The sequence below is a fragment of the Hemiscyllium ocellatum genome, chromosome 19 (genome assembly GCF_020745735.1).
Source record: "Hemiscyllium ocellatum isolate sHemOce1 chromosome 19, sHemOce1.pat.X.cur, whole genome shotgun sequence".
Lineage (NCBI taxonomy): Eukaryota > Metazoa > Chordata > Chondrichthyes > Orectolobiformes > Hemiscylliidae > Hemiscyllium > Hemiscyllium ocellatum.
The window spans coordinates 27,284,516-27,310,290 of record NC_083419.1 but is presented as its reverse complement, the minus strand read 5'-3'; the positions used below and the strand labels follow the sequence as shown (position 1 = coordinate 27,310,290).

The following is a 25,775-nucleotide window of genomic DNA, read 5'->3' as shown; positions in this document are numbered from 1 at the left end:
CTGCAAAATGATCTTTTAAGGAAATGAAATAATGAATGTTCTGTTTTTTTAAACATTTTTATTCATGTTAGTTGGTGTTAATTGACAAAACAGAATCAGATCACATCTTTAAACAAGTTAATCTTACAAGTCAGTGCAAATTGTTCTCCTAAAACCAGTTTAAAAAGACTATTGTTAGAACCTCCAATTTCTTCACAACATTAAATCTTCTCCATGAAAGCATACTACTCCTTTAACTTATTACACATTATTTCCTTTTTTTGGGTTTGGCATCATCTCATTTCAATTTTCTTCTTCTTTGAAAAGCTGCTTTACTTTCAAGTTGTGTCTTGGGGGTGAGTAGTCAAGTGCCAGCTGCGTAAACATCTTACAGGCAAGAGGTGATTCCACCAAGGATGTCTACAAAACAAAATAAATTTGCCTGAGTGCATAAGATAGGTACTTAAATTGCCAACCATGATACTACCAATGGTTCTTAGCATTCATTGGCACTAGCATCAAAAATCTTCACTTATTTTTTTCTTTAGTTGTAAGAAAAAGCCAAGATTTAATATCTGAACTTAAAGCAGCCTGACTATTCCACACGATATTGATATTCTATGTCACGTCTTTGACCAGGATAACCATTAGTGCAGGAATCAAGAACCATAAAAACCCTACAATGTGGAAGCAGTGCTAACCACCACTAACCAAGGAAATTACCTCGGGTACATTGCAGAAATACCTGCTGGTAAGTGCTTAATGGATAACATGTTTAGAGATGTGGTCAATTTCCATCTTAACTGTATGCAGGGAAAGTGAGAATAGGTGACTACCAGATAGTCCAGAAGATAGAAGACTCGGAGGTGGGTGACAAAATAGCATGTCAGATTGGTGCCGTTTTCATAAAGATAAATGTGGTTCTGTCCACGGAATTTAGGATATTTGGTTCCAATCAGCTAGCAGAACCTTAAGCAGTAAAAATGGAAAACAATAGAAATGCAGCACCTGTAGCAGCATCCATAGAGAGAGAAAGAGTTAACAATTTGAATCTGATATCACAGATGCTGCCAGACTAGCTGAGTTTCTCCAGCACTTGTTTTTGTCATATTTTCCAACATTTGTTCTTGATCTCAAAAGTTGTAATATCCAAATCACTCCCCATACGACACAAATGATTACAGCAGTGAATATAAAAGGAAGATGAATGTACTGCTGGGAAGTGGTACATGAGGGAGGGATTGGGAACCAGCTCGGAGGAACACTGCATCTGTCCAGGCCTGATGAGTACCACCCAATCAGAGCTGGAATCAATTTCCATGTAGGGCAATTTACTGGTGTTGCAGGAGAAAGTTTAAACTAAGTTGGCAAGTGTTTTGCGAACTAGGAGGCAACATCTGAGGGAACACCAAAGTGCAGAAACATTGGGAAAGATAGACATCACAATGTAGGAAACTGTATGTCATTAGACAATTTAGAGTAACAGAGAAGGTCAAAAAGCCTAAAGTTACAGTGCACGTGAGACTAGATAAAGTATGGAAATTTAGATTAATGAGTTATGACAACGAAGAAGGGTCACCAGACCCAAAATGTTAACTCTGTTTTCTCTCCCTGGATGCGGCAAACCTGAGTTTCTACAGCAATTTTTGTGTTTTAGTATTTCATTAGATCCAGTGAGAGAAACCAAGTATAACACTATAGAGAATACCTTCACATAAATTACAGTTGCTCAGGAGTTAAACTAAAAGTTGTCACTAGTGCTGTGGACTAATGTTCCCTGCAATAATTTTTACCCAGAACACTGCTGTGCTTTAAGCATCTTTCCATGTGACAAAAAAAAATCAACTATGATCCAATATTAATTATTCAGACATTTACACCAGCTCACAAATAGTATTACCTTCGAGCATTTTTGTGGTGATTTCTCATCTTCCACAGTATTACCAATTCTCTTACTGCCACAAGACCAAGGTGTTGAAACTTTATTAGAACTTGTGACCTCCTCTCCAGTCATTGTGACTGGAATATCACTTGTGGTTCCACCACTAGTTTGAAGAGAGCTGCTGTGCACTGTTGTTGTACTTTTCAGGACCTCACAGTCCCTGTTCTCAAACTCCAGACTTTGAGGTGACCAACTATAATCTTGTGCAAATGCCAGATCCGCTGAGAAGGAGTCACCTTCCTGAGGATCCATTTTGCCATTGTCCTTTCTTCTTTCATTGTGTTCTGCACAGCCAGAGTCATCCACTACTTGGACAGAGGGCATTAGTGAATCAAACTGTGCTGAGGCCACTACTTCAGGTATGGAAGGCACGCTACATGGTTCCTGCTGGGTCAGTAAGCCTGCAGTTTTTGAAGTGGGTTCCATTTCTCGTATTTTCTCTTGCAGCAATTCACGCAGCCGGGTGTTCCTGTGAGGGCTTTTGGCCGTCACTGCTTTAATAAAGTCATCCTCAGCAGTAACAACATAGACACGCTGGCGCCCTCGTGTGACTGCAGTATAGATGTGCTGCCAGTTCTGTCTTCCTGCTGATCCGACAACATACACAACTGTGGCAGCTTCAGAACCCTAAAATACAAGTGGCGATACATGAGAGGTGTTCTAAAGATTAGGGTTCAACAAAATTTACTACATACTAGAAACGACCCTAGACTGGGGAGTCAGCTGAATGCCACAACTAATTTCAGCATTTCTAGCAAAGAGAATAGATAAAGGATAAATCATTGCAGTTTCAATTCCTAGAAAATGATTAGATAAATGTCCTACACAATCAAACAATTGATGATCGGTCATCCACATGAAACATTATTCCTCTTTTCAAAGATGCTGTTGGAGCTGCAGAGTATGTTATGATTTTTATTTCAAGTGTCCCTTCTGCTATTTTATTTTGAGAACCGAAGGGTCTGTTTCTGTGCTGTGCATCTCTCTGACTCTAATTACAATTAAATAACTTACTATCTAGACTTATCTTATTAGAAATCATTATTTCTTCAACTACTGGATTAAACCGCCAATTGTGAACTGAGAAAGAGAGTAAAAGGAATCAAAATTATACAGTACTTGGACAAGATTTACTTGAGTCAAAAGGTAGCTCATGAATATAGCCCAAACTTAGAGTCACAGTATCACAGTTACCACCACAGACAGAGGCCCTTTGGTCATCAAGCACATAGCCACTCTAATCTCACTTACCGTCACTTGGCCTTGCATCCTGTGGAATTAAGTAAATGTTGCCTAAATACTACTACATATTTAATGCTTAACCATTCCAACATTTAAAGTCAAACCGGTGAAAGTGCAGCTTGGTGTACAAACAGATGACAAATGAATTGATAGTTCCTTTCCTTACCTGAAAAGTATGGATGGTTTTGGCCCAAGCATGTTGCAATCTGCACTCTTTCATTATACTTTTATAGTTCACTAACATTTGCCGACTGTCCTTGTCATCCAGTAGCAAATATTGAGAGCTTTGGTTCTTGACTTGTTCAATTTTATACTGCAAACCAAACAAAACATTTTTCAAAAATCCATCCAAATGTAAGAAACAGACTAATTTTAATTGGTGTGCATTGGCAAATCAATTACACGCATTGTGCTCTGCCTGAATTTCTTTTCCTTAGAAGCAACATGTGAAAAAAGTGATCAATTTGCTATTTATTGTCTGGGGAGATAGATTAAAATTACTAACTTATGAAGTTTATTGTAACTTAAATTCTTAGCATTCTAAATATGATTTAGTGAGAAGTAGCTGGTGAGTTACTGCCTGTTTTCTACTGCTACCCCTGGAACCTACAAATTCTCCATTTTCTTAAACTGTGTTGATTTTTGCTGGGGCACAGTTCATAGGTGCCAACGAGCTTTCAGTGGCTAGCCCAAGTACCTATTTCTCATGCCTCTGTCCAATATTCTTCACACTGAGTCCAAAGTTATTGCATTTTACCCAAGTCATGTTCTTCCTATCTTCTCACTTTCCTTCTTCTTCCACACAAACCTGACCCCTGCAGCATTAAACATGCAAATCTTTCACATCCTCTGGCTGAGCTCAAATTCTGACCAGAAGCAAATACTACTACTTTTTTCCTGAGCCAAGGCACTCCATTAGTTAGAGAAAGCATCAGCATTTCAAAAAATTCCTTCTAACTTTAGAATGTCCCGAACACAACAGGAGTGCTAAAAATATTTAATACAGGCAAATACAAAATAATAACATTTAGTATCATTTTAAAAATCTAATTTAGTAAACAGTATTAAAAAATTGTCTTATTTCCTTACAAGCATCTATGTGCAAAATCGTCACTATTAAAAGCAAGTTAGTGACTACAGGTCATTCTGTTATGACACGACATTTGCATTCCTCTGCAACCTCATGCTATCAAAAATCACGTTGGGGAAGATCCCCATATCTATTCAGTAAAATGTTCATGTTATCCAAACAGCGTCCACAATTAGTCAATTGTGTTATGGTCAATTTGCGTTGATTAAGTGTGCATTATACCAGAACAACTTGTACATGACTCTACCTCAGCGATAAAAAAGATTTCTCCATTACAAAGACGAACTCGTTTCTCTTTTAATTCTGACTTTGTCTGTGCCTCTGATTGTTGTGTAAAGTCTCTGACATATCCATTCTTTGAACAGCAGACTTTGTCCCCAACTTGGAAATCAATCTTGTTTTTATGATTTCTGAAATACAATCAAAATTTGTGCAACATGATCACTGGAAAACAGTTTATCAAAAATTTCATTACTGCAGCATGATCTCCACTGTATAATGTAAATAACAAACCATGAGCTTAAGCTTAGTGGAGACAGGCTGTCCAAAGTACTGGAATAAGTCAGTGTTATGAATTTTTGCATATCTTTCCAAAATAATCATTTGTACTCCGTTCTCCATCTTCACACTATTCACATAATTATTCACACCTTCAGGTTCTGGAAGGATGCTCGTTGTGCAGATAACGTTATATGCAAGTTAAACTTTAAAAGAGAATAGCAGCAATTAAAAAAAGGAGGCAATAGAATAAAGCAACCTATTTTTATAGCTTTTGAAAAGGCTCAAAGTGATCTGAACTCATTTGGCAGAAAGTAAAAAGCAACATCTTGGGAAAAGACAACCCAATGTACTAGGATGCATTCCGTGGGGAAGTGGCAAAGAATTCCAACACCCTAAACCATACTTGCTCATATCTGAGGTGAAACTGAAGCTGGATGAGGTGGGATTAATATCAACCAAATTTAATTATTTTAGAGAACTAATGAGTTCACTGTTCAACACTGCTTCAAAAAGAAAAGCAAGTTGGGATGATGAAGTACTGATATTCTCCACATGAAAAACAAGAAAATCAAAACATTTTAGATGTTTTATGCTGGGATTTTAAAAAAAATTCCTCTGCAGGGAGTTTAGAACAAAGGGAAACAGCCTTAAAAATTGTAACAGCTTATTGCCGCAGTTTGAGAAGCATAAATTAGTCTGTTCAAGGACGATGTCTAGATTAGAGTGGTGCTGGAAAACCACAGTAGGTCAGGCTGCATCCAAGGAGTAGGAAAATTGACGTTTCGGGCAAGAGCCCTTCATCAGGAATGCTCATTCCTGATGAAGGGCTTCTGCCCGAAATGTCGATTTTCCTGCTCCTCAGATGCTGCCTGACCTGCTGTGCTTTTCCAGCACTACTCTAATGTAGACACTGATCTCCAGCATCTGCAGTCCTCACTTTCGCCCTGTTCAAGGATGATGTCTTATATAAAAAGGGGAGAGGAAATCTAAAACTCCAGGCTAGGCCAATTGAATATTTCTAAAATGTAATTACTAGATTTTTGCTAGCCAAGGATACTAAGGGTTACAGAATATGAATACACAATTAAGATCAGCTGTGACCAAATTAAACGGTAGAACAAGATGCAAAGGAGATGAATGGTCTTTACCAATTGCTATGTTCCACACTACATAGCAGCCTAGTAGCTGGGAATACACTAGTAGATGCTGTTTCAAAGAAACATTTGAAAGAGTCATGAAGTGTATGTTACTCATGTATCACTGCAATAATGTAATTTCAATAAGCACTAAACTTGGTACTCTGTGGAAAATCTTTATCTTTACTATCATTCTATTACAAGTGAAAATATAGGCAAGATGAATTGTCACACAGCTAGCAGCATTCCTTACCTAATCGAATGGCCTGCATATTGCTTGCAGCAGAGTTCATTAATTAAGTCACAATCTGCCCTGTGTAACAAGAAGTCAGAAATCATAATGCAGATTTAGGCATCAATTGAACTTTGAACATATGTTCAATATAACAACAATCCAGTTCAAGATAAAAGACAAAACAGTCAATGCAGCCTAGGACTTCACACACAAACAGCAAATGCCATCTAAACCTATCAAAATAAATAAAGCTTTATGTCACACTGTATAGTTACTCTTCAATACGTATAATAAAAAATAACCAGTAGAAAAGAATGAGAATTGGAATTGAAGCCACACATTGGAAAAAAACTACCCACAGATTTCCCTCCAAGCCAAACACCACACATGGAACTGTTTCATCATTTCTTAATAGTGCCTAGTTCAAACTCTTGGGAAATTCCTTCCTAATAGCACTGTACAATTGACCATACTGGATGGTCTGAAGCTATTCAAGGGAGGCAGATCATCGCCACTTTCTCAAGGCCATTTTGGGATGACAAATTCTGCTGCTATCAACTACCCATGAATAAATAAAACAACACATTGGGCCTCACTTTCTACAAGAAGTGCTAACTTAAGATATATTTCCGTTCTGTCAAAGATGAATGGTGGAAGGTCATTTTCTTTCTTGTAACCGTATTTTAAAATAGAAACTTGAATTTGCACAATCAAAACGAACACTAAACAGTGATAACCAGAAAACAGCTGCAGAGATTTCTTCTAAAGGGCAAAGTGGAAGGCAGTAGAAAAGGTTTAACTGAGGCTAGTTGGACAACAGATTATGACAGCAGATGAACTACAGTGGATGCATGAGGTTGGCATCAACAGACAGGTGTGGCATTCCCCAACAGCAGTAGCTATAAGCAGTAGCAATTTAGAGAACAAATGATTTTTACAAAAGGCCATTAAGATAATCTTAGTGTATGTAAAGCATTGATTTAAAAACTAAGCAGCTTGTGGTTAATATCTTCAACATATTTCAATTTGCTGCAAGTTTATATGTCATAGAATCATACAGAACAAGCCTTTTGGATTATCAATTCTACCCTGCCAAAAATATGCTACTATCTAAACTAGTCCCACTTCTCTGTACTAGGACCATAGCTTTGAATGTTATGAAAAGTACCTTTTAAAGTTTGAAGTTTCTTATTTTAACTACCTTCCCAGGCAGCGAATTCCAGACCCCCACCATCCTCTGGGTTTCTTTAAAACCTTCTGCATTTCACTTTAAAATTATATTCCCTTGTTATTAACTCTCCAACTAAGGGGAACAATTGCTTTCTATTCATACTATCCATGGCAGGTCTATCAGATCACTTGCTGACCTTCTTTGCCCCTGAGAAAACAACCTGATATTATTCAGCCTCTCTTTAATTGGTAAAATGCTCCATCCCAGGCAACATCCTGGTGAATATCCTTTGCAATCCCTCCCATTCAATCAATTCCACCCTGTAGTGTGGTGACCAGAACTGCACACAATACTCCAGCTGTAGCCTAGCCAAAGTTCTGTACAGATCCAACATGACCTCCCTGCTCTTATATGCCATGACCATTACAGGACACTTGCATTTCATCCTTGTTTACTACCCTATTAACCTATCCTGTTACCTTCAAGGATCTGTGAGCAGGCATTCCAAGATCGCTTTGCTCCACTGAACTGCCATTCATGAAGTACTCTCTTATATTGTTCCTTCTTTCAAAGTGCATCACCTCACATTTATCAGAGTTAAATTCCATCTGCCACTGGTCTGCCCAATTTGTTGATACCCTGCTGTAACCGGACACCTCACTGTCAACAACCCAACCAATCTTTGTCAATCACAATCTGTTAATTATCATGCACCACCTCCCCAACATTCTCATCTAATCATTTATGATCACAAACAATAAGGGACCCAGCACTGACCCCTATAGTACGCTACTGCACATTGGGCAGTAAGTTACCTTTCACATTCCTGTTTTAGTTTTTGCATTGATACCTGGGCAGAAACACTACGCGTTGAATCCATTATCACCTTTCTTAAACATATAATTACCGTCTAAACGCAATGAACTGTGAAGTCTCGTCATCGTCTAGTCCTGGGGCTTTTGAGTTTAGTAAACATTCAATAGCTTTTTGAAGATCTGCCCCTGACAAATAAAAATGTAAACATTGCCATCATACTTTAAAATACAGTAACCAGACAAACAAGAAATAAGTTTTCACATATTTTAAATTTTTAAACAAGGGTACTCCAAGCTTTTTAAATCAGCTCAGTGCACTTCTTCAGTTCCCAATGACTGGGAAGTCCAGAACCAGGGGTCACACAGTCTAAGGATTATGGGGTAGGTAATGGCTGAGAGGAGGAGAAATTTCTTCATACGACTTGTGGAATCCTTGGCCACAGAAAGCAGTTGAGGCGAAAAAATAAGGATGTTTTCAAAGGAGTTAAATATGGTTCTTAAGGTTAATGGGTTAAAAGGGTATGGGGAGAAAACAGGAACTATTTACTGAGTTGGACAATCCGTCATGATCATAATGAATAACAGAACATGTTTAAAAGGGTGAAATGGCCTACTCCTGGTCCTACTTTCCATGTTTCACTCTGGTTCTCAGGGCTCTTCAATACAAATATGCATCTGAAACATAAATATTATGCCCAATTCTAAATTCCTTGTCATCTTTCGAAGTTCAACCTACATAATAACGAGTTAATAGCATTTATTTGCATTCATTCATCTTAACAAAAATCTGAAGTATATGGATCAATCCAAACTCCCTTAAGATGTGCAAACTGCGCCGTCACAAACATAAAGCTGGCACTGTATAGACAGAGTGGAGTTAGGAGCCCAGGTACAACTAGACCAAGCACACATGTAATTCAGTACCAGCAGGAAAGAATGTGTAATTATTGGATGAGAAATTTATAAAAAGGATATTTATATTATAAATGTGGATGCGGGAACCTATAAATACCCATCCAAGGGTTATTTCCCAGCCTGGCCTCAATTTTGAGTCTTGCAGGAAAGGTTCATGTAAGTGCAGACATTACCAAGTCACACTGCTTTGGCCCTCAGGCAGGTGCAGCAGGGCACACTTCTATTACTTTCATTCTTTCAAGAGTAGGCAATCCACCTAAAAGATACTTGTCGCACTATCCAAGTGCTTCTAACCGGTCTGCTCTTTGAATCATGATGCCCAGTCCTTCCTCCCAATCCACTCTCCATGACACCTCCTACTTACCTGACCTGAGCTTCTGCCACTTTTAAATTTGGGACTGCCTCCAGTCTCAGTGATATCCACTGCTCCAACCTGAATGGCAGGAACTCTCTGAAAGAGGACTTTGTCTTGAGTGAAAGGCAGATGTTTCACATTGGAATAGTGATGTCTATGCCCATCACTGCACCACATCATGTAACTGGTTGTGAGCAACCATGACTGGCAGGATTGCATTATCCACCATGTCTCCAGCGAGCGGCCCAGCCAATGGAAAAATAAATGCCCAAGTGTTTCTGAGGTAAAACATCCTTTCCTGATCGCAAGTCCAAGCATTAAATCAATATGAATCTTTTCCAGACTCACCGGTGGAATTATGTATGGAGGGTAGAGAAACAAGAATGAATTTTTTATCAGGTGTTGGAATGATGACATCTACGGACTTTGATATGTGCATCACTGCATCATATTGCAACTCCTTATATGTAGACTTCAAACCCATCTCAGCAATCCTAAGAAATTAGAAGTCATGAAAAGTGAAGTGGTTACAGCAAAAGAATGCAAGTCGTGAAAACAATTTCAAAAGCCACTTTCCCCTTCCCAACCATCTTGATCCTCACTGTTTTTCATCTTGTCTTCTGAATATAGTGACTTGTGGGTAGCAATTGCAATTAGTATCTTGCCGTGAAGGAGATGACTGACATAAAGCTTTGAGTGATCAGATAGACTCACACAGAACACACACATTCAGACAATCTGCTTCATTAATGCCATTGAAGGCACCTGTACAACTAGGAAGGTAAATGCAAGTTATGCTTGGACCAATGCCCTTATGTAGCTTTTACATTTTTCGGGCATGCAGGCTAGTAGTAAACCCTTTCTTTTATTTGTAATTCATGCAGAAACAAAATGAACACTAATCAGAAAATACACAAAAGGAAAAACAAAGTGACCAACAATGCAAACGACACTAAAGCAACAAACCAATCTTAAAGTTGCCAAAATAAAACGAGAAGATCCAACCGCACGTGTCAAAAACACATCAAAGCAAACACAGACTAGTCAGGATTATGGTGCTTATATTTTAAGGCAGATCATTCAAAATTCAACAAAGAGGAGAATAAGGTGGTTGTTGACAGTTTGTAATGATTATGAGAACATTACAGGAAAACTATTTCAGTTCAAGTGCATGCATGTGAGTAGACAACTGCACTTCTGAAGAAAACAAAGAGACATACATAGCAGCATTATCTATGATCAGCTGGCTCTCTGCACGATGATTGGTTGGTAGTTCAATGCTCCATCTAAATCGGTACAAACTGGAATAAACATCACTTAACATGTTGCCTGGCTCGATACTTGGTAACTGTCTAACATCACCTAGAAAAAAAAACCAAAAAGGAGTAATTTTATATGTCACAAAACTAGAAAAAGCACGCATAGAAACACTGCAAATCCAGGGATGACTAAACAATAGTGCACTGACCCAGCATTTTGAAAACTTTACAAAATACTGCAGATGCTGAAACTTTGAAGTAAAAACAGAAAATGCAGCATTAGTCAAGAGAAAAATAACATTAAGTTCAACTGGTTCTGATGAAAGACAGTTAGTCAATGTAAAACATTACTTCTTCTTCACTCTCTGCAAATGCTGCCTGACCAACTGAATATTTTCAGCATTTTCTGTTTTTGTGTTTAAACTTAATCTGCACATGCTCATTCTCGCATCAACAATGCACTAGTTGGTCATCAAATACATTTATTTTTTCAGTCCCCATGAGAAGGACATTGCTTCAGGCTGATCTCCGGCAGCTCCTCTTGGGATAACCAACTCTACAAAGCATATGGAATTTGAGATCCAGTCTCAACTATCAGCTACTCACTCAGGAATACCCATCATTTCAACCCTGCCATTTGAACGCCATTGTTGGTGATTCTTTCCACCCATATCTACAGAGCCAAAGGAAAGGAAAAAATACTGAAGCCTACAAAAGAAAGTTAAATACAGAAGGAATAAAAAAAGTAAGGAGACCACCAATGAAATTGCTGGAGAGAGGAAACATGTAGAATGGATGGATGATGGAGACATAAGTAACAGTGCAAGAATTTGAAAAAATACAAATTAGATTAGGAATTATACATGATGTTTAAATTAGAATTCTGCATGACTCAGACAATTTAAATTAAATGGGCCATGTCATATGCTCTAAGAGGCTGAATACCTCTGATAGAAGAGGAAGCACTTTAGACACAAGGAACTTATTCATGTAGAAACTGATATTCAAATTCAAATCTACAATGTATTACTACAATGACATACAAACAGAATAATCAGTACATTTCCGTAACAATAAGAATAATAGAGTCATAGATATACACAGCACAGAAACAGATTGTTTGGTCCATCTCATCCATGCAGATCAGATATCCTAAATTAACCTAGTCCCATTTGCCAGCATTGGCCCATATCCCACTAAACCCTTCCTATTCATAAAGTTATGATTTTTCTTTAAACAGGTAAAGCTAACTGGTCATTTCTGGAAAATGTTCATCAATTCACTTTCACCACGTTGTTGGCTGAAATGATATTTCACGGTAGCACTGAGGTCGGAACCAAGTTTACTTAACACCATTTGGTAGTTGTACTCTATAATCTGTTTCCCTCTGGGTGATATATCAAAAGAAAACTGAAGAAAATGCAAGTAACTTGCACTGCATGTTATTGCATTCTAAGAATGAGTAGAACTCCAATCATCAGATACTTACCAAGGATTATAAGTTTTTTGAGATTGGCATGCTGCATTAGCAACTTTAAAACAGTACTTAGGATACGCACGGAGACCAAACTTCCCTCATCAACAATGAGTACTTGGACATCAGAAAACATCCAATCATGAGGTTTTCCTAATGCAATTGATTTCTCTGTAGCCCAGAAATTCCACATCACCTGTTCAAATATAAAAAAAATCAACAGTTCTTTATTCAGACAGATATGAAATTTACATTTATATTTCTCTCTAATCAATTTTCAAGTACTTAAAAATGTTCCGTGCAATATTTACTAACCAAAACACAAGTGTATAAGACCTCACTAACATCATTATAGCTACTACTATTTCTAATACCAACATTAATGCAGTTCATTTTTTTTTAATCCTAAAGAGATATAAAACCTGAAAATTGGAATGAATTAAAGAAACTTCCAAAAAGATTGATAACAACAGCTAGCCTTGCTAGCAGTGCCCACATCTTGTGATGCAATAAATAAATATGTCATCCTGTGGATGAATGGCTAACTTGAACAGATCACTTCTCATGAATTTAGCAATGGGCTAACAGCCATTTTATCCAAGATAGTAGCAGAGTAGGTGCTCCAGATGGAGCAGCTCTGTTTGTCAGTTCATTTCTTTTTTTTTTACCTCTTTTCTGCAGTTTCTCTTCACTTCCACCAACTACCATCCCCTCCCACCCCACACCGACCCCCCCCCCACCACCAACCCCAAACTTTTAACTTCATAAACTACCCTATCTGGAGGGAATGGAGGAAAGTTCAAGTCCAGCTAGGGACGGAGGAGGACACCAAGCCCAGGCCAATCTAGAAGATGAGTCCTGGAGGCAAGTGGCAGACCAGAGCCCGGAGCAGGAGGCAATCCGAGCCTAATAAGAGAGTCTTGGAGGCAAGTCTGGGCTGGAGGCCAGTACGTGGAGGCAGCAAGGGCTCATGTTCTGAAGGCCAGTCAGCACGGACTCAGGTGAAAAAGGACTATAATTTGAGTACTTAAAGACACTTTCTATTCTTACTCTGGAGTTTGAATAATTAGAGTTTTTTTGAAAAATTTGCATTCTTTTGCTAAATTTTCTTTTAATCTTTCAATTCTGTAAAAAAAAAATCTGAAGTACCTGTACCTAAGATGGCACTATTGAGGCGACATTACAAACTTTTCACTGCTTGTGTTTAGATTAGAGTGGTGCTGGAAAAGCACAGCAGTTCAGGCAGCATCTGAGGAGCAGTAAAAAAATCGACGTTTCGGGCAAAAGCCCTTCATCAGGAATACAGGCAGAGTGCCTGAATGGTGGAGAGATAAATGAGAGGAGGGTGGGGGTGGGGAAAAAGTAGTATAGAGTACAATAGGTGAGTGGGGGAGGGGATGAAGGTGATAGATCAGGCAGGAGAGTGGGGTGGATTTGCGTGCATGTGACAATAAAGGCTATTCTACTCTATTTTACAATTCATTATCTTGAAAATGTGCCAAGTCTACCTCAGGTTAGGGTAAGGCATCTTAAAATTTAAGGAACAGATCTTTTGTCCTGCTACACAAGTAGCATTCCCACTAATTGGATGCTGCTGTCATCGAGCCAAGATGATGTCCTGCCTTTCACACAAATGAAAATGTTGCATATGAATTTCAGTCTTGGGTGATGCCATGTATGTAGGTTAAAATTAGGTCCCTCCTCCCTACCTTTTATCTTAGCCTGCCTGGCACACTCTCCTCATTCCTGATGAAGGGCTTATGCCCGAAACGTCGAATTTCCTGTTCCTTGGATGCTGCCTAACCTGCTGTGCTTTAACCAGCAACACATTTTCAGCCATGTATGTAGGCCATACATCCCAATGACAGGTAGATCGAATCAGAAAGCTTATTCCTTTAGCTGTTAGCAACAAACAAACAAACAAAGTACTGACCACCCAAACCAGTCTCTGATTGCAAAATTGAAAATACAGGCATGTCCAACATGAGATGTGATTCTGCAATTGGACAAAGTTTGCCACTTATTCCTTAATATGAAAAGGATTATGTTGACAATAAATTTAGGATTGTCAGTCAGTGTCTCCTTAGTTGTGCGACCTGGAGGCAACATATAATAATACACACGACCCTGTTCTTGGCAGACAGATATAACATACAGACACAGTCTGATTTAGCACAACAAAATAGGTGACATGTATTCGCTGGTTCATTTCTCAGGGCAGTCCCTTGACCAAAGTCAGTTGACACTGTTTAAAAATGTAAACGAAGCTTGGCAGTTAATTGACAGTCACCATTAACTGGTGCATTTTACATGGCAATGTCTTTAACAATTCACCTGCCAAAAAGCACTCTCTTCACATACGGTATGAATATTACTACCCCCCCCCCCCCCCCCACACCACCAATGTGGATTTCTTTTGACTTGTCCTCATGAGAGCAAGACAAAAAGCTTTGACAAAATATGCCTTTTTCAGTGTTAATCAAGTTACCTATTAACAAACAATTAAAAGAAAAAAATACATTTGCAATGAAAACAGAAGTTGAAAACATCTCAAAATGTTAGTTATTTTTAAAATCGTCCTGAAGAATTTGGATATTCCATAAATAAGTAGTTTTTCCAAGGTCAGAGTCTGTAAATTAGAACTTAGTTGGCTAAAAAAATAAAGTGACTCCTCATTTAACAAGATATAACTACAGTGGAACCTTGATGATCCGAAGGAGACACGGGTGGGCAGTATTTCGTTTGGTTAGTTGAATCCTGGATAATCGAATGCTGAATAACAGTTTAGCCGTGCATTGGGACCTTGTGATCTTGCCGGATAAGCCGATATTTGAATAATTGAATGCCAGATAATCGAGGTTCCTCTGTATTTCCCAGTGGCTTTTACAGAAAGACTAACAGTATAAATGGGGAAGTTCAGGGTCTTCGGTGTGAGTGGGGTATATAGGGATTTCAAAAGCACATTGCGTGGAATCACTGACAGCTACAGCTGCATTAATGCTTAACTGTGTGTGCCTGCACTCCAAATGATTGTCAGTTTCAGAGAAGTAATGATAGCAAATGCTGACAGTATTGCTATCGTTACTGGCATAAAAATCGGGGTCATTATCCTGACTTGGAGATTTAATTAGAGATGGTAGTGGATGGCAGGGAGATAGGGAAAGTCAGAAAAGAAAATGGAGCTGCAACACAATTTGAAGAAACGACCAAGCTTTTCACCAACAGCTTCAACAACAAAGATGCTATTAAAGAACGCTAACATCAAAGGTAATCAAAGCAAGACTAAAGACAGGAAGTAAGAAATGTTCAAACTCAAAGCTTAATCAATAAATTTGTCAGTAAAATATTCATGTTGAAAACAGACAAACAGTAACAGGAATTAAAGTTTTATGGAAAAGTTTCTTATAGTGTGGAGCACAGTCCTGCTATCACCTGACTTCCACATTTCCAGCCATGGTATGGTTTGGAATTATGTCTTTAACACAATACTGTACTTGGCTATGAACTAAATACTCAAAACTAGCTTTGTCAAAGTTCTAATATATATCTCAACTGTTAGCAACCATTAGAATGACTGTCAAGATTCTTATTCCCATATGCAATTGGATTCCAGCATCCCTTGATGGCAACCAGTAAATGCTGCTTCCAAAGTTATTCTGACCCTTTCAGGTTCTCCCTTAATATAAATAACCAAAATTATCTTAATAATATATTGTCTAATGTAGTGAAAATATACACCGGTTATTTTTGAAAGAGTTGAAAGAAACTAACCAACAATTCATTGAATGTTTACATGTAGCCTGGAGTAACATATTGCTCAAAGTTTTAGGCTCTCTTTTTGACCTCCTACACAGGAGCAATAGAAGTGTTTTAGGAACTTTCTTAAAAATCATGTTTACTTTATGCTAAACATGTTAAAAGATTTGAATTATCCACAAGTATCCTTGAATGGCAATTACCTGGTGTAAAGTATAAGCATTAAACCCAGTTTTTTTCTTTAAAAGAGATGCTGCCTTTCCAGTTGGTGCAGTGAACAGCACAGATAGTTTTCTGACATCAACTTTTTCAACAGAGTCACCATTGGGAGTTTTACCCACTGGAATATCCCAACTTTCAGGAGCCCATTCATCCTGCTCAAGATCTCGACATGCTTGCAATAGTTCCTCATTATCTGCACTCTCCATATTTTTAACTACTGTACTGAAGATGTAGCTGACAAGGGTGGTCTTTCCACAGCCGCCTTTACCACTGATGACTGTAACAGGATTTTCACACATCATGATAGCAGCTTTCAATTGATAAGAATCCAATTTAACTTCTTCAATGTGTTCTGTGTTTTCAGGTAGTCTTTCCATTTGTTCTGCAGTACTGGCTTTTGTCAAAACTTCAGATAGAGAAATGTGCCAAGGAGGTTTATTCACAAGTTCCTTTATACAAGATGCAATTTCTTTCTCATAGTTATAAAAACACTTGAGGTACACTCGCTTTTTTTCAATTATGATTATCTTGGAGTCCTTTAAAAATTTTAGTGATTCCCATGCACTTTGAACACTGAACTCTGATGATCGTAATGCAGTCAGTTCATCAACTTGAACGTAGGTGTGCCCCTTACTCCAGCAAGTCTGTTTCAGCTTATCATAAATGACCAAAGCATGCCTTTGTAACTCTGGAATTGTCTTCATTAGGTCAGCTTCCTCAAAGGCCAACAAGGATGCCTCACAACCAATCAGTTGTAGCTCCTTTGAAAGAATCTGTCAACAGTAAAGAAATGTCCTTCAGAAATTATTCTTGAACTATTTAATGAGACCATCTGCACCTTAAAAGGATCATTAATTCCAAAAGCAATTACTCCACTGAGTTGGAATTTCTTAAAAGACTTAATAAAAAAAAAATGGAAGGTTCAGGATTAGAAACAGATTTACAATGGTATTGTTTCCCTTAATTGTGCATGGTGTTTGCCAACATTTGAATTTTGTTTTTTTCCTCTCACACACACAGCTACTATAGTCAATGAAACTTAGAAGAGAAATGCAGATGAAAAAGAACTACAAAGTTTAAATGCTTAGACAGAAAATAAAACCAACACCATACTTGGGATTTACTCATATTGACAATTGTGCAAACAGATGTACTTACTTGACTGAATCCTAGCTTCCATACTGCTGTCTGAATCATCTGTTCCAACTCCTCCAGAATATGCCGTGCACGGGACACTCTTCCATTTTCCTCTTTCGGCATTAAAATATCCAAGAAATGCCGTGGCAGAAGTTTGGGCAGGATCTCCATCAAGTTGTGGAACTTTAACGCATATTGCACATATTGGCCTTCAACTAAATTATTGCACAATTAATAACGTGAATCTTAAATGTTATCTTGTATGCATACACTCACGTGCATTCATTTAGCACACAGATTGCCATTAACAAAACAGTCATTTAAGGGTTGTCATAGTCCAGTTCTAAAGCAAAATTTATCAGATTACAATTCTGAAAGGCAACTTGGGAGGTTTTCCTATAGTAAAAGCATTACAAAATACAAGTTGTTATCATCAACATAAACAGTCATCCTAATACCACACAAAAAAACCCTGATTCCTTTTATAAATTTTCATTTTATTCACTCAGGGCAAGCAGGCTTCACCAGCAGGACCAGGTTTAACAGTCTTTCCCCAATTGTCCTTTCAAAGGTGATAGCTCATCACCATCTTCTCAAGGGCTATTCAGAATGAGCAATAAATGCTGGTCCAATCAAAAATGCCCACATTCACTTCATGAATAACTAACCACTTACTTCAATTCTGAAAAGGTTATTGAGTTTGGCCGTGCATCCAATGCCATTCCCATCCTCTCGTCAAAAGATTATACATGTAAGACTAGACTATTCAATCCTCAAATGTGTTCTATTATTTTATAAGATCATGGGCAATGTAATCAAAAATGTTTTGTTTGCAATATGGCTGAGCCAAATCATGACCCTGTCAGACATGCAGAGATGTGTAATTCTGGCAGCAAATACTAGAATAAAATTGCAAGTTGGATTATGTTCTTCTCCCTATACCAATGTTACAGAGATCAAACAACAACCTGACGTACATCTGGCCTGAAATTGTCTAACTGGATATAAATCAGAGATTAAACCCGAGTCCTGCTGCTTAGAGATACAATACCTACTGTATCTGACACTTAAAGTTCCACAAGCACATTTTCCTCATTTTGATTTGTTTTTGTCACATGTACCGAGATACAATAATTTTCATTGTATTGCATACTAATCAGACAAAATCATAGCTTACACAAGTACATCATGGTAATAGAACAGAATGCAGAATATGGTGTTACAGCTACAGACAAGGCGCAGAGAAAGATCAACTCTAATATTAGAGGTGGTTCAGAAGTCTGATGACATTTGGGAAGAAGCTGTTCCTCAATCTGTTGGTATGTTTTCAAACTTTTGTAACTTCTGCCCACTGGAAAAAGAGTATAAACTGGAGTGGAGGGGGCGCCTTTGATTATGTTGACTACTTTCCCAGAACAGTGACAAGTATCAATAGAAGGAAGGCTGGTTTGCGTGATAGATTGCATTCACAATTCTCTAATTTCTTTCAGTCTTGGGCAGAGTAGTTGTCATACCAAGTTGTGGTTTAACCAATTAGTTGCATCTGTAAAAATTGGCAAGAGTCATCGTGGACAAACCGAATTAACTTGGTCTTCTGAGAAAGTAGAGGCATTGGTGTTCTTCATTGACTGTACCGTCAATGTAGATGGACCAGGATAGATCATTGGTGATATTTCCTCAAAGGAAGTTTAAGCTAGATTACCTCCACCTCAGGGCCATTGATGCTGACAGAGAAATGTCCTCCACTCCAACTATAGCTACAAAATGAGCCACACAAACTCAAACACGTTGCTACTTCTAATCTCATCAGCATGTGTGGAAAATTGGAGCAGCTGCACATGCACAAACGCTTTGAGGGAATGCTTTGTGATCTGCCTAATATTTTCTGAATAACTATCCAGATAAGTACATCAGAATTGAAACCTTTGCAGAGAGCCCCAGAGATAAAAGAATGGCCTTTTGGACCCTATTAGACTGCAACAGTTCAAGAAGGCACCTCACCAATCACCCTCAAGGGCAACGAGGGACAGGCAAGAAAAGCTGGCCAGCCATGCCCATGTCTTACGAGTGATTTCAAAAAAAGGTCTATGCATTAAAACTTTGGCAGGGTCCAGAATGCACATCTTAGTCATATGGCCACAGAGATCAGAAGATTCAAGTTCGTGTATAGCAATGATGTTCCAGAAATACTGCACTGGTTAACCAATGCTGTGATTTTACATGAAACAGGATATAGACTAAATTACAGCAATCTTCATTGAATTGAAAGCAGTGTATCAATATTAGCTTTCAAATACAAATACCCTACACTATAGAGAATAAAGTGTGCCTTGAGACAGAAGCTATACTTCAGGTTTTATGGTCCTACCTTTTAGTTTTGCTGTACTTCCATATGCCTGTGATTATGAATGACATTTGTAACTTTATTTTAAAAAATGCAATCTGAAGTATTCACTTCTTGTGACGCTATCAACTAACATAGTAAAAACAAACTTGGATTCACCTTTCATAGACAGAACTATGAATTCTCATATTTCTTCTCTGTTAATATTGGTAGCTTTCAACCAACAGGATCATAAAAAAGTTCGGAAAATGTACCAGGTTGTTGTTATTTTAAAATTCCGAATATTAGCTCGCATTAGTAATCATAAATCAATTGGGTAGGGCTGCAAGTCCCCTCCAGGTTGAATTCTGAATACTGCAGGCAAATGCTGTATACTAAACATCAGTTACTGAAATTTGTGGACCAAATTGTTAAACTAAAGACATTCAGGCCACATAAAATCAATGAAACTAGTTTGTACTTGAATAGTGAGCATTTCGACACAAGCAGAATGTTAAAAGAAAATGTTAGTTTTTGGCGCTGGGAGTGATTTATTAAGGAAACTTCTGAAAATCTGTAATAAACTAGCAGAAATGGTGAGAAACTGTTTCATGAATTTGGAAAATTGACTTTCAAAATGCTTCATTGTCCAAACATCCATTTTGGCTGCACAAAAAGGTCCTGTAATTGACATAATTACCTGCAAATGTAAGTAAGTGTTTACTTTACCATTCTAAACTTCTTGCACTGCAATTCAACACAACATTTCTAAATGAGCTCAAAAGGATACTTCTATCAAGATTTATCCATTTATATCAAAATGCACATCAGACAGAGAATTTTACTCATTAGATTTAATGGGACAAAAGATATAAGAGAGACCTCAGGGCAACTTTTCCCACGCAGAGGGTGGTCCATGTATGGAATGAGCTGCCAGAGGAAGTGGTGGAAGCTGTACAATTGCAGTATTTAAAAGGCATTTGGATGGGTATATGAATAGGAAGTGTTTACAGAGATATGGGCCAAGTGCTAGCAAATGGGACAAGATTAGGTTAGGATATCTGGTTGGCATGGATGAGTTGGACCGAAGGGTCAGTTTCCATACGCTCTATGAATCGATGCTACTGAATTCTGAAGATTACATACTATGTTTCAATACAGAGCAAAATCTATAATCAAAAGAGCGACACAAAGCTTACCTGAACTATTTATGGCTGCAATAATGCTTTTTGCAAAGTTTGATTCTTGTGTTGCCTCTTTATCTGCAATCCTTTGTAATGTCTCCAACAGGTTTGAAAACTCAAGGTTACTATCCTCTGTCAAAGTCTCAATAAATTGTTTTTTATGTTGCTCATGAACATTACATGCTGTTAGGAACAGACTGAAAATTTCCTTTCTTTGATTTGCCAGATGACTCCTCAGGCTGTAGGATGCACATTGTAAGTACCATTTCTTCTGGATGCACTTGATCTTTGCAGCCACTTTCCACCATGGGCCTGTAAAATGAAACCTTCCGGACACCTTGTAAGTTCTGTTGGAGTCAAGGTCATTGATTTTAACTAGAGAAAGATAGATAAATACAGAGGTATAAAGTCTGACTGCTAACTTAAGGTTTCAACATTAAATCATCTACTTCCATCTCTTCCAACTAATTTTGCTTTCAAAGATGCCCACCTTCTCATATGAAATCAATGCGGAAATAAGAATAGTTTTAAAACTATTCTGTCAGGATTCATCATATTGCATTTTCAATAATTTGTTAATAATGGCTTGCATTTGATCTAAATAAGGCTTATTTATATGAATTTTATTCCCTACTCAGTTTTTACAACTTTCCTGAAGATGTTGTACAATTTTATGCACAGTTGCAGTGAAAGAAACATTCAATCTTGGTGTTAATCAAGTACTATTCTAAAAGAATGCAGAATTTTGAGTTTTAGGTACAAGAGCAAGTTCATGTCTGCCCAATACTTCGAAATCTTTACCAACCGTCTTTCAATCCCTCCATTTGTAATAAGGGAATCATCTTTAGGTTCAGGGCATTTTGCAATTGTGTTTGTCAGAGGCTGTCTTCAAATTACAATCACTACAATGACTTGCCTCTGAACACTACACCACCCAGACTTGGAACGACATCACCATTTCTTCCTTGTTGCTGGATTAAAATCTCAGAATTCCTTTCTAACAGCTCTGCTCAAGTACTAGATTTTTGTTAGAATCACAGGAAATTTGAGTGTAACCTGACAAACTGCATGGTTATGCCTGGAGATGAACCTCCAGGCCATTTGCTCCTTCCAGAAAATAGCTTTAAGGATACTGGCTGCCATCTCATATCTTTTCAAAAAAACACTTTTACATGCCATCACATCAGGGTTAATTGCTTTGATTTGTAAGTAGCCAATCTGTTTGCATTAATCATCCAATGTCAAAAACTGCAAATCTTGAATGATACCCAATGTACATCTCCTAACATCTTAAAATGTTGACAAATAAGATAACTATACAATTTCGAAATGGATGAAGAATGGCCTTCATTCACAGGCACAATTACAATTGCTGAAACAAGCAGAAATATCTCTTTCCCCCAGTTTCAAATGCTCATTGTCTTTTCATGTTTTCTCTACTCTAATTATCTCTACCATACTCTGATTTGAACTTGCAATCATGTTTATCAATTAAGATGCTTTGTCACTTTTGCAGTTACTGATTAGCAAATCGTCAACCATAAATCTGAGTATTTCCAGCACTTCTCATAACAGCACTGTTGCACTTTTGACCAAGTGACATAATCACAGTTTTTTGGTGTAGTTTGTTCCTATACAACGGAGTAGATTTTTCTGCAGTACAGCCAGTACAAGCGATCAGTTTTCACCATATTACTGCTGTTAAAATGATAGTAACTCGACCGTGCCTTTAGTTAAATCCAAAGTTGCTGTCAGTCATTCCATACTTCTTCACAAAATACTCCAGATTGCAAATGAGGCAAGAATCTTTAAGCCAAAATATACTCTCTCCTTGCTAAAACAATTCTTGTAAAAAGACATTGAATATTGTGAACTTATAGAGTGAAGTAGAACTGTTTTCAATAATATATCAAACCCAAATTCTTTACTCAAAAGCCTCACCGTCCCTGAAAAGTTAGTTTTATACATTGAAAAGTTGACTTTTGCCAAAAAATTAAAAGTTTATATTTTCAAAGACACACTTTCTTTAAAACTCAATATTCCAGCTTGTAACTCGTATGCCCTCTCACTGAAATTTAACTAAAATCAAAAGGATAATAAGTACACTTATTCCTGCTTCACTATCTTCAGAATATTTCAACAGCCCATTTGCCACAAACCATATCTGATGTGGATTTTTCACTTTGCAGATGTCAATTTAAATCTGATTCAAAGTCAAAAGGAATTCCAGGTGAGCATGAAGAAAAATCATCTAGGTAAGCAGCCAATCATACTGAAGTATTCCCACACCAGGAAATAAATTAAACTAAACTCTGTCGGCAGTGATAGAACTGAATGGGACGTAGAAATGGCACTATTGTACAAGCTGAAATAATAAACTTTTGAAACTGTGAATTTATAAAGAAAACTGACTTTTAAAATTAATTGTTTAGATTAGAGTGGTGCTGGAAAAGCACAGCAGGTCAGGTAATATCAGAGGAGCAGGAAAATTCGACATTTTGGGTAAAAGCCCTTCATCAGGAATGGAGGCAGGGAGCCTCCAGGGTGGAGAGATAAATAGGGGTCGGTGGAGCTGGGGAGAAGGTAGCAAAGAGTACAATAGTTGAATGGGGGTGGGGATGGAGGTGATAGGTCAGAGGGTAGGGTGGATCAGATAGGTGGGAAAGGAGATTGGCGAGCTGGAAGGTTGGAATTAGGGTAAGGTGGACTTCACCAGTTTCCTCATTCCCCTCCCCTCCTCTCCCCCTTACCCCAGTTCAAACCCTCCAGAAGCATTGGCATTTCTCTGTCCACATCCTGCCGAGTATCCCGAGCTTTAGTTTTAATTTAATAGACAATAGGCCTGGGAATAACTCCAGTTGCTGAAGTACAAGACCCGTTCCAGGCCACTTCAGTCAGTAAGGAAGTAAGGTTTTACCAGCGTTTGTCTTGCTGCTTTGCACAATAAACTACATTTGAACAAACTACAAAGAAACGTTTTGTTTTACCGAACCGCCGTGCAACAGAAGAGGTTCTGACGGAAACTGCGCCGTCAGACACGCTCATCATGTCTTGGAGGTCCAGGAACTGCGGGTCATCCTCCTCCTCCTCTGTATCTGAACCTTCCTTCGCTACATCGTTCTTTAAAGGCAAAAAGTATCCATTTACAACAAGGGACTTGCCCAAGGCCGCGCGCTGTCTGGACATTGCGGCAGATCCTGGGAGCTCGGCACAATACAGCGCGCTCACAGCTCAGCTCTGTTCAGACCCACCCGATTCAGCGCGCTTACAGCTCAAATTAGCCCGGCTCTGCTCAGCTCAGTCCGATTCAGCGCGCTTATAACTCATGTTAGCCCTGCTCTGCTCAGCTCAGTGTGCTCACAGCGGTCTAAACTCGGTACCACCCACCCCCCACTAACGCAAAAACAGGAAGTTGTGGGAGAAACTGGGCAGGTCTGGCAGTTCCCGTTGGAATTAAGCTGAGTTTACGTCTGGTCACTCGCCAGCAGAATTTAGTAGCGATGAAAAATGTGACATTTACTCTGGAGGGGGGGAGCAGTCAGCAGGGTAGATGGAGCCCAATCCCTTAGAGAGTGACAGAGGGAGAAAGATGTTAAAGGGGTAAGTAAACAGGAGATTATGGATAGCAGACCAGTCCATAAGAAAGGTTGAACAAGGGATAATAAGAGTGCAATAATGGGTTAGGTGTGCTGAATGCTTCCCATGCAAAATGACAATAGGCCTAGGAATACCTGAGAACGGCTTACTGTGCTAAAAACAACAGGTGTGGGTAAAAATGTGAAAGTTGGAATCAGGCTCTAAAATCCTAGAAGCTGTACAGTCACCAAGCAGAAAATGAGATGTTACTTTGAGCTTGCACTGAGGCTCACTGGAACACTTCAGTCGGCCTCTAATCTAGACCCTGCAGCAGAACTGTTGGCATGGAAACACAGTGGTATCTCGAAGTGGCAGGCAACTGGAGGGTGGCGAAAGTGAGGACTGCAGACGTTGGAGATTAGAATCGAGTGTGTGTTGCTGGAAAAGCACAGCAGGTCAGGCAGCATCCGAGGAGCAGGAGAAGCAGTATTTTAGGCAAAAGCCCTTAATCAGGAATGAGGCCTTCATTCCTGATGGAGGGCTTTTGCACAAAATATCGCTTCTCCTGCCCCTCAGATGCTGCATGACCTGCTGTGCTTTTCCAGTACCACACAGTCAACTGGAAGGTTGTGGTCATTTATGACAGACATTTTGCATTCAGCACAGCTAAGCCATTTTCTCTCTGACCTCTTCATTATCACTTATTTAGCTTTTCTTCTCTGCTGGCCTGTTATCCATAACCTCCTTGATAACTTACCCCTTTCATACCTCTCCCCTGTGGGCTCTACCTCCACCTATCCACTCACCTCCAATCCCCCACTTCAGCTTCAGCATAAATACCACTTTTTTCCCTGACACTAACAGTTTGATGATGGGTCACCAGACTCAAATCTGCTTTCTTCCCACAGATGGAGCCGGACCTGCTGAGTTTCTCCAGCAATTTTTGTTTATGTTTCAGATCTCCAGCATGTGCTGTTCTTTGTTTATTTCAGTACTCTCACAGCCTAGCCTCATCCTGCTCACTCCAGCTGAACTGGACTAGGATAGACTGTGAGAGCACTGAGCTCTGTCCAGCTCAGCATCTGTATGGCCATTCCCAGCCCAGCTGAGCTCAGTGCTCTCACAGTCTATCCTAGTCCAGTTCAGCTGAGCAACGTTATAATCTCACTTAGCTCAGCTCCTCCAGAGCCTCCAATAAAACAAAGAACTGCAGGTGCTGGAAATCGGAAACAAAAACAAAAGTTGCTGGAGAAACTAAGCAGGTCTGGCAGACAGAAAGCAGAATTAACATTTCAAGTCTAGAGTATGGTGAATAAAGGTCGCTGAACTCAAAACTTTAGCTCTGCTTTCTCTCCACAGATGCTGCCAGATTTGCTGACTTTATCCAGTAATTTCTGTTTCCGATTCCTCAGAGCCCAGCATAAATGAGCACCCTCACATCCAAGCTACACCCAGCACAGCCC

The 25,775-nt window shown here is 38.8% G+C and overlaps 1 protein-coding gene across 2 annotated transcripts; it reads right to left on the bottom strand.

Annotated features, from left to right (window-relative positions):
• Nucleotides 1-70: 70 nt before the first annotated feature.
• helb (helicase (DNA) B) lies at nt 71-24,108 on the bottom strand. Of its 2 annotated transcripts, XM_060839769.1 has the most exons (14): nt 23,988-24,108; nt 23,724-23,856; nt 20,752-21,111; nt 17,251-17,444; nt 16,074-16,865; nt 12,130-12,310; nt 10,602-10,743; nt 9,730-9,875; nt 8,204-8,297; nt 6,144-6,203; nt 4,501-4,663; nt 3,330-3,476; nt 1,880-2,548; nt 71-399 (listed from the first exon to the last, which is right to left on the bottom strand). In XM_060839769.1, exons 2-14 carry the CDS (start codon nt 23,782-23,784, stop codon nt 283-285), a joined length of 3,126 nt encoding a protein of 1,041 aa, XP_060695752.1. In that variant the 5' UTR covers nt 23,785-23,856; nt 23,988-24,108; the 3' UTR covers nt 71-282. The 2 variants fall into 2 exon arrangements, with proteins under 2 accessions (XP_060695752.1, XP_060695751.1); XM_060839768.1 differs by having other exon boundaries at nt 23,724-24,108.
• Nucleotides 24,109-25,775: the final 1,667 nt, after the last annotated feature.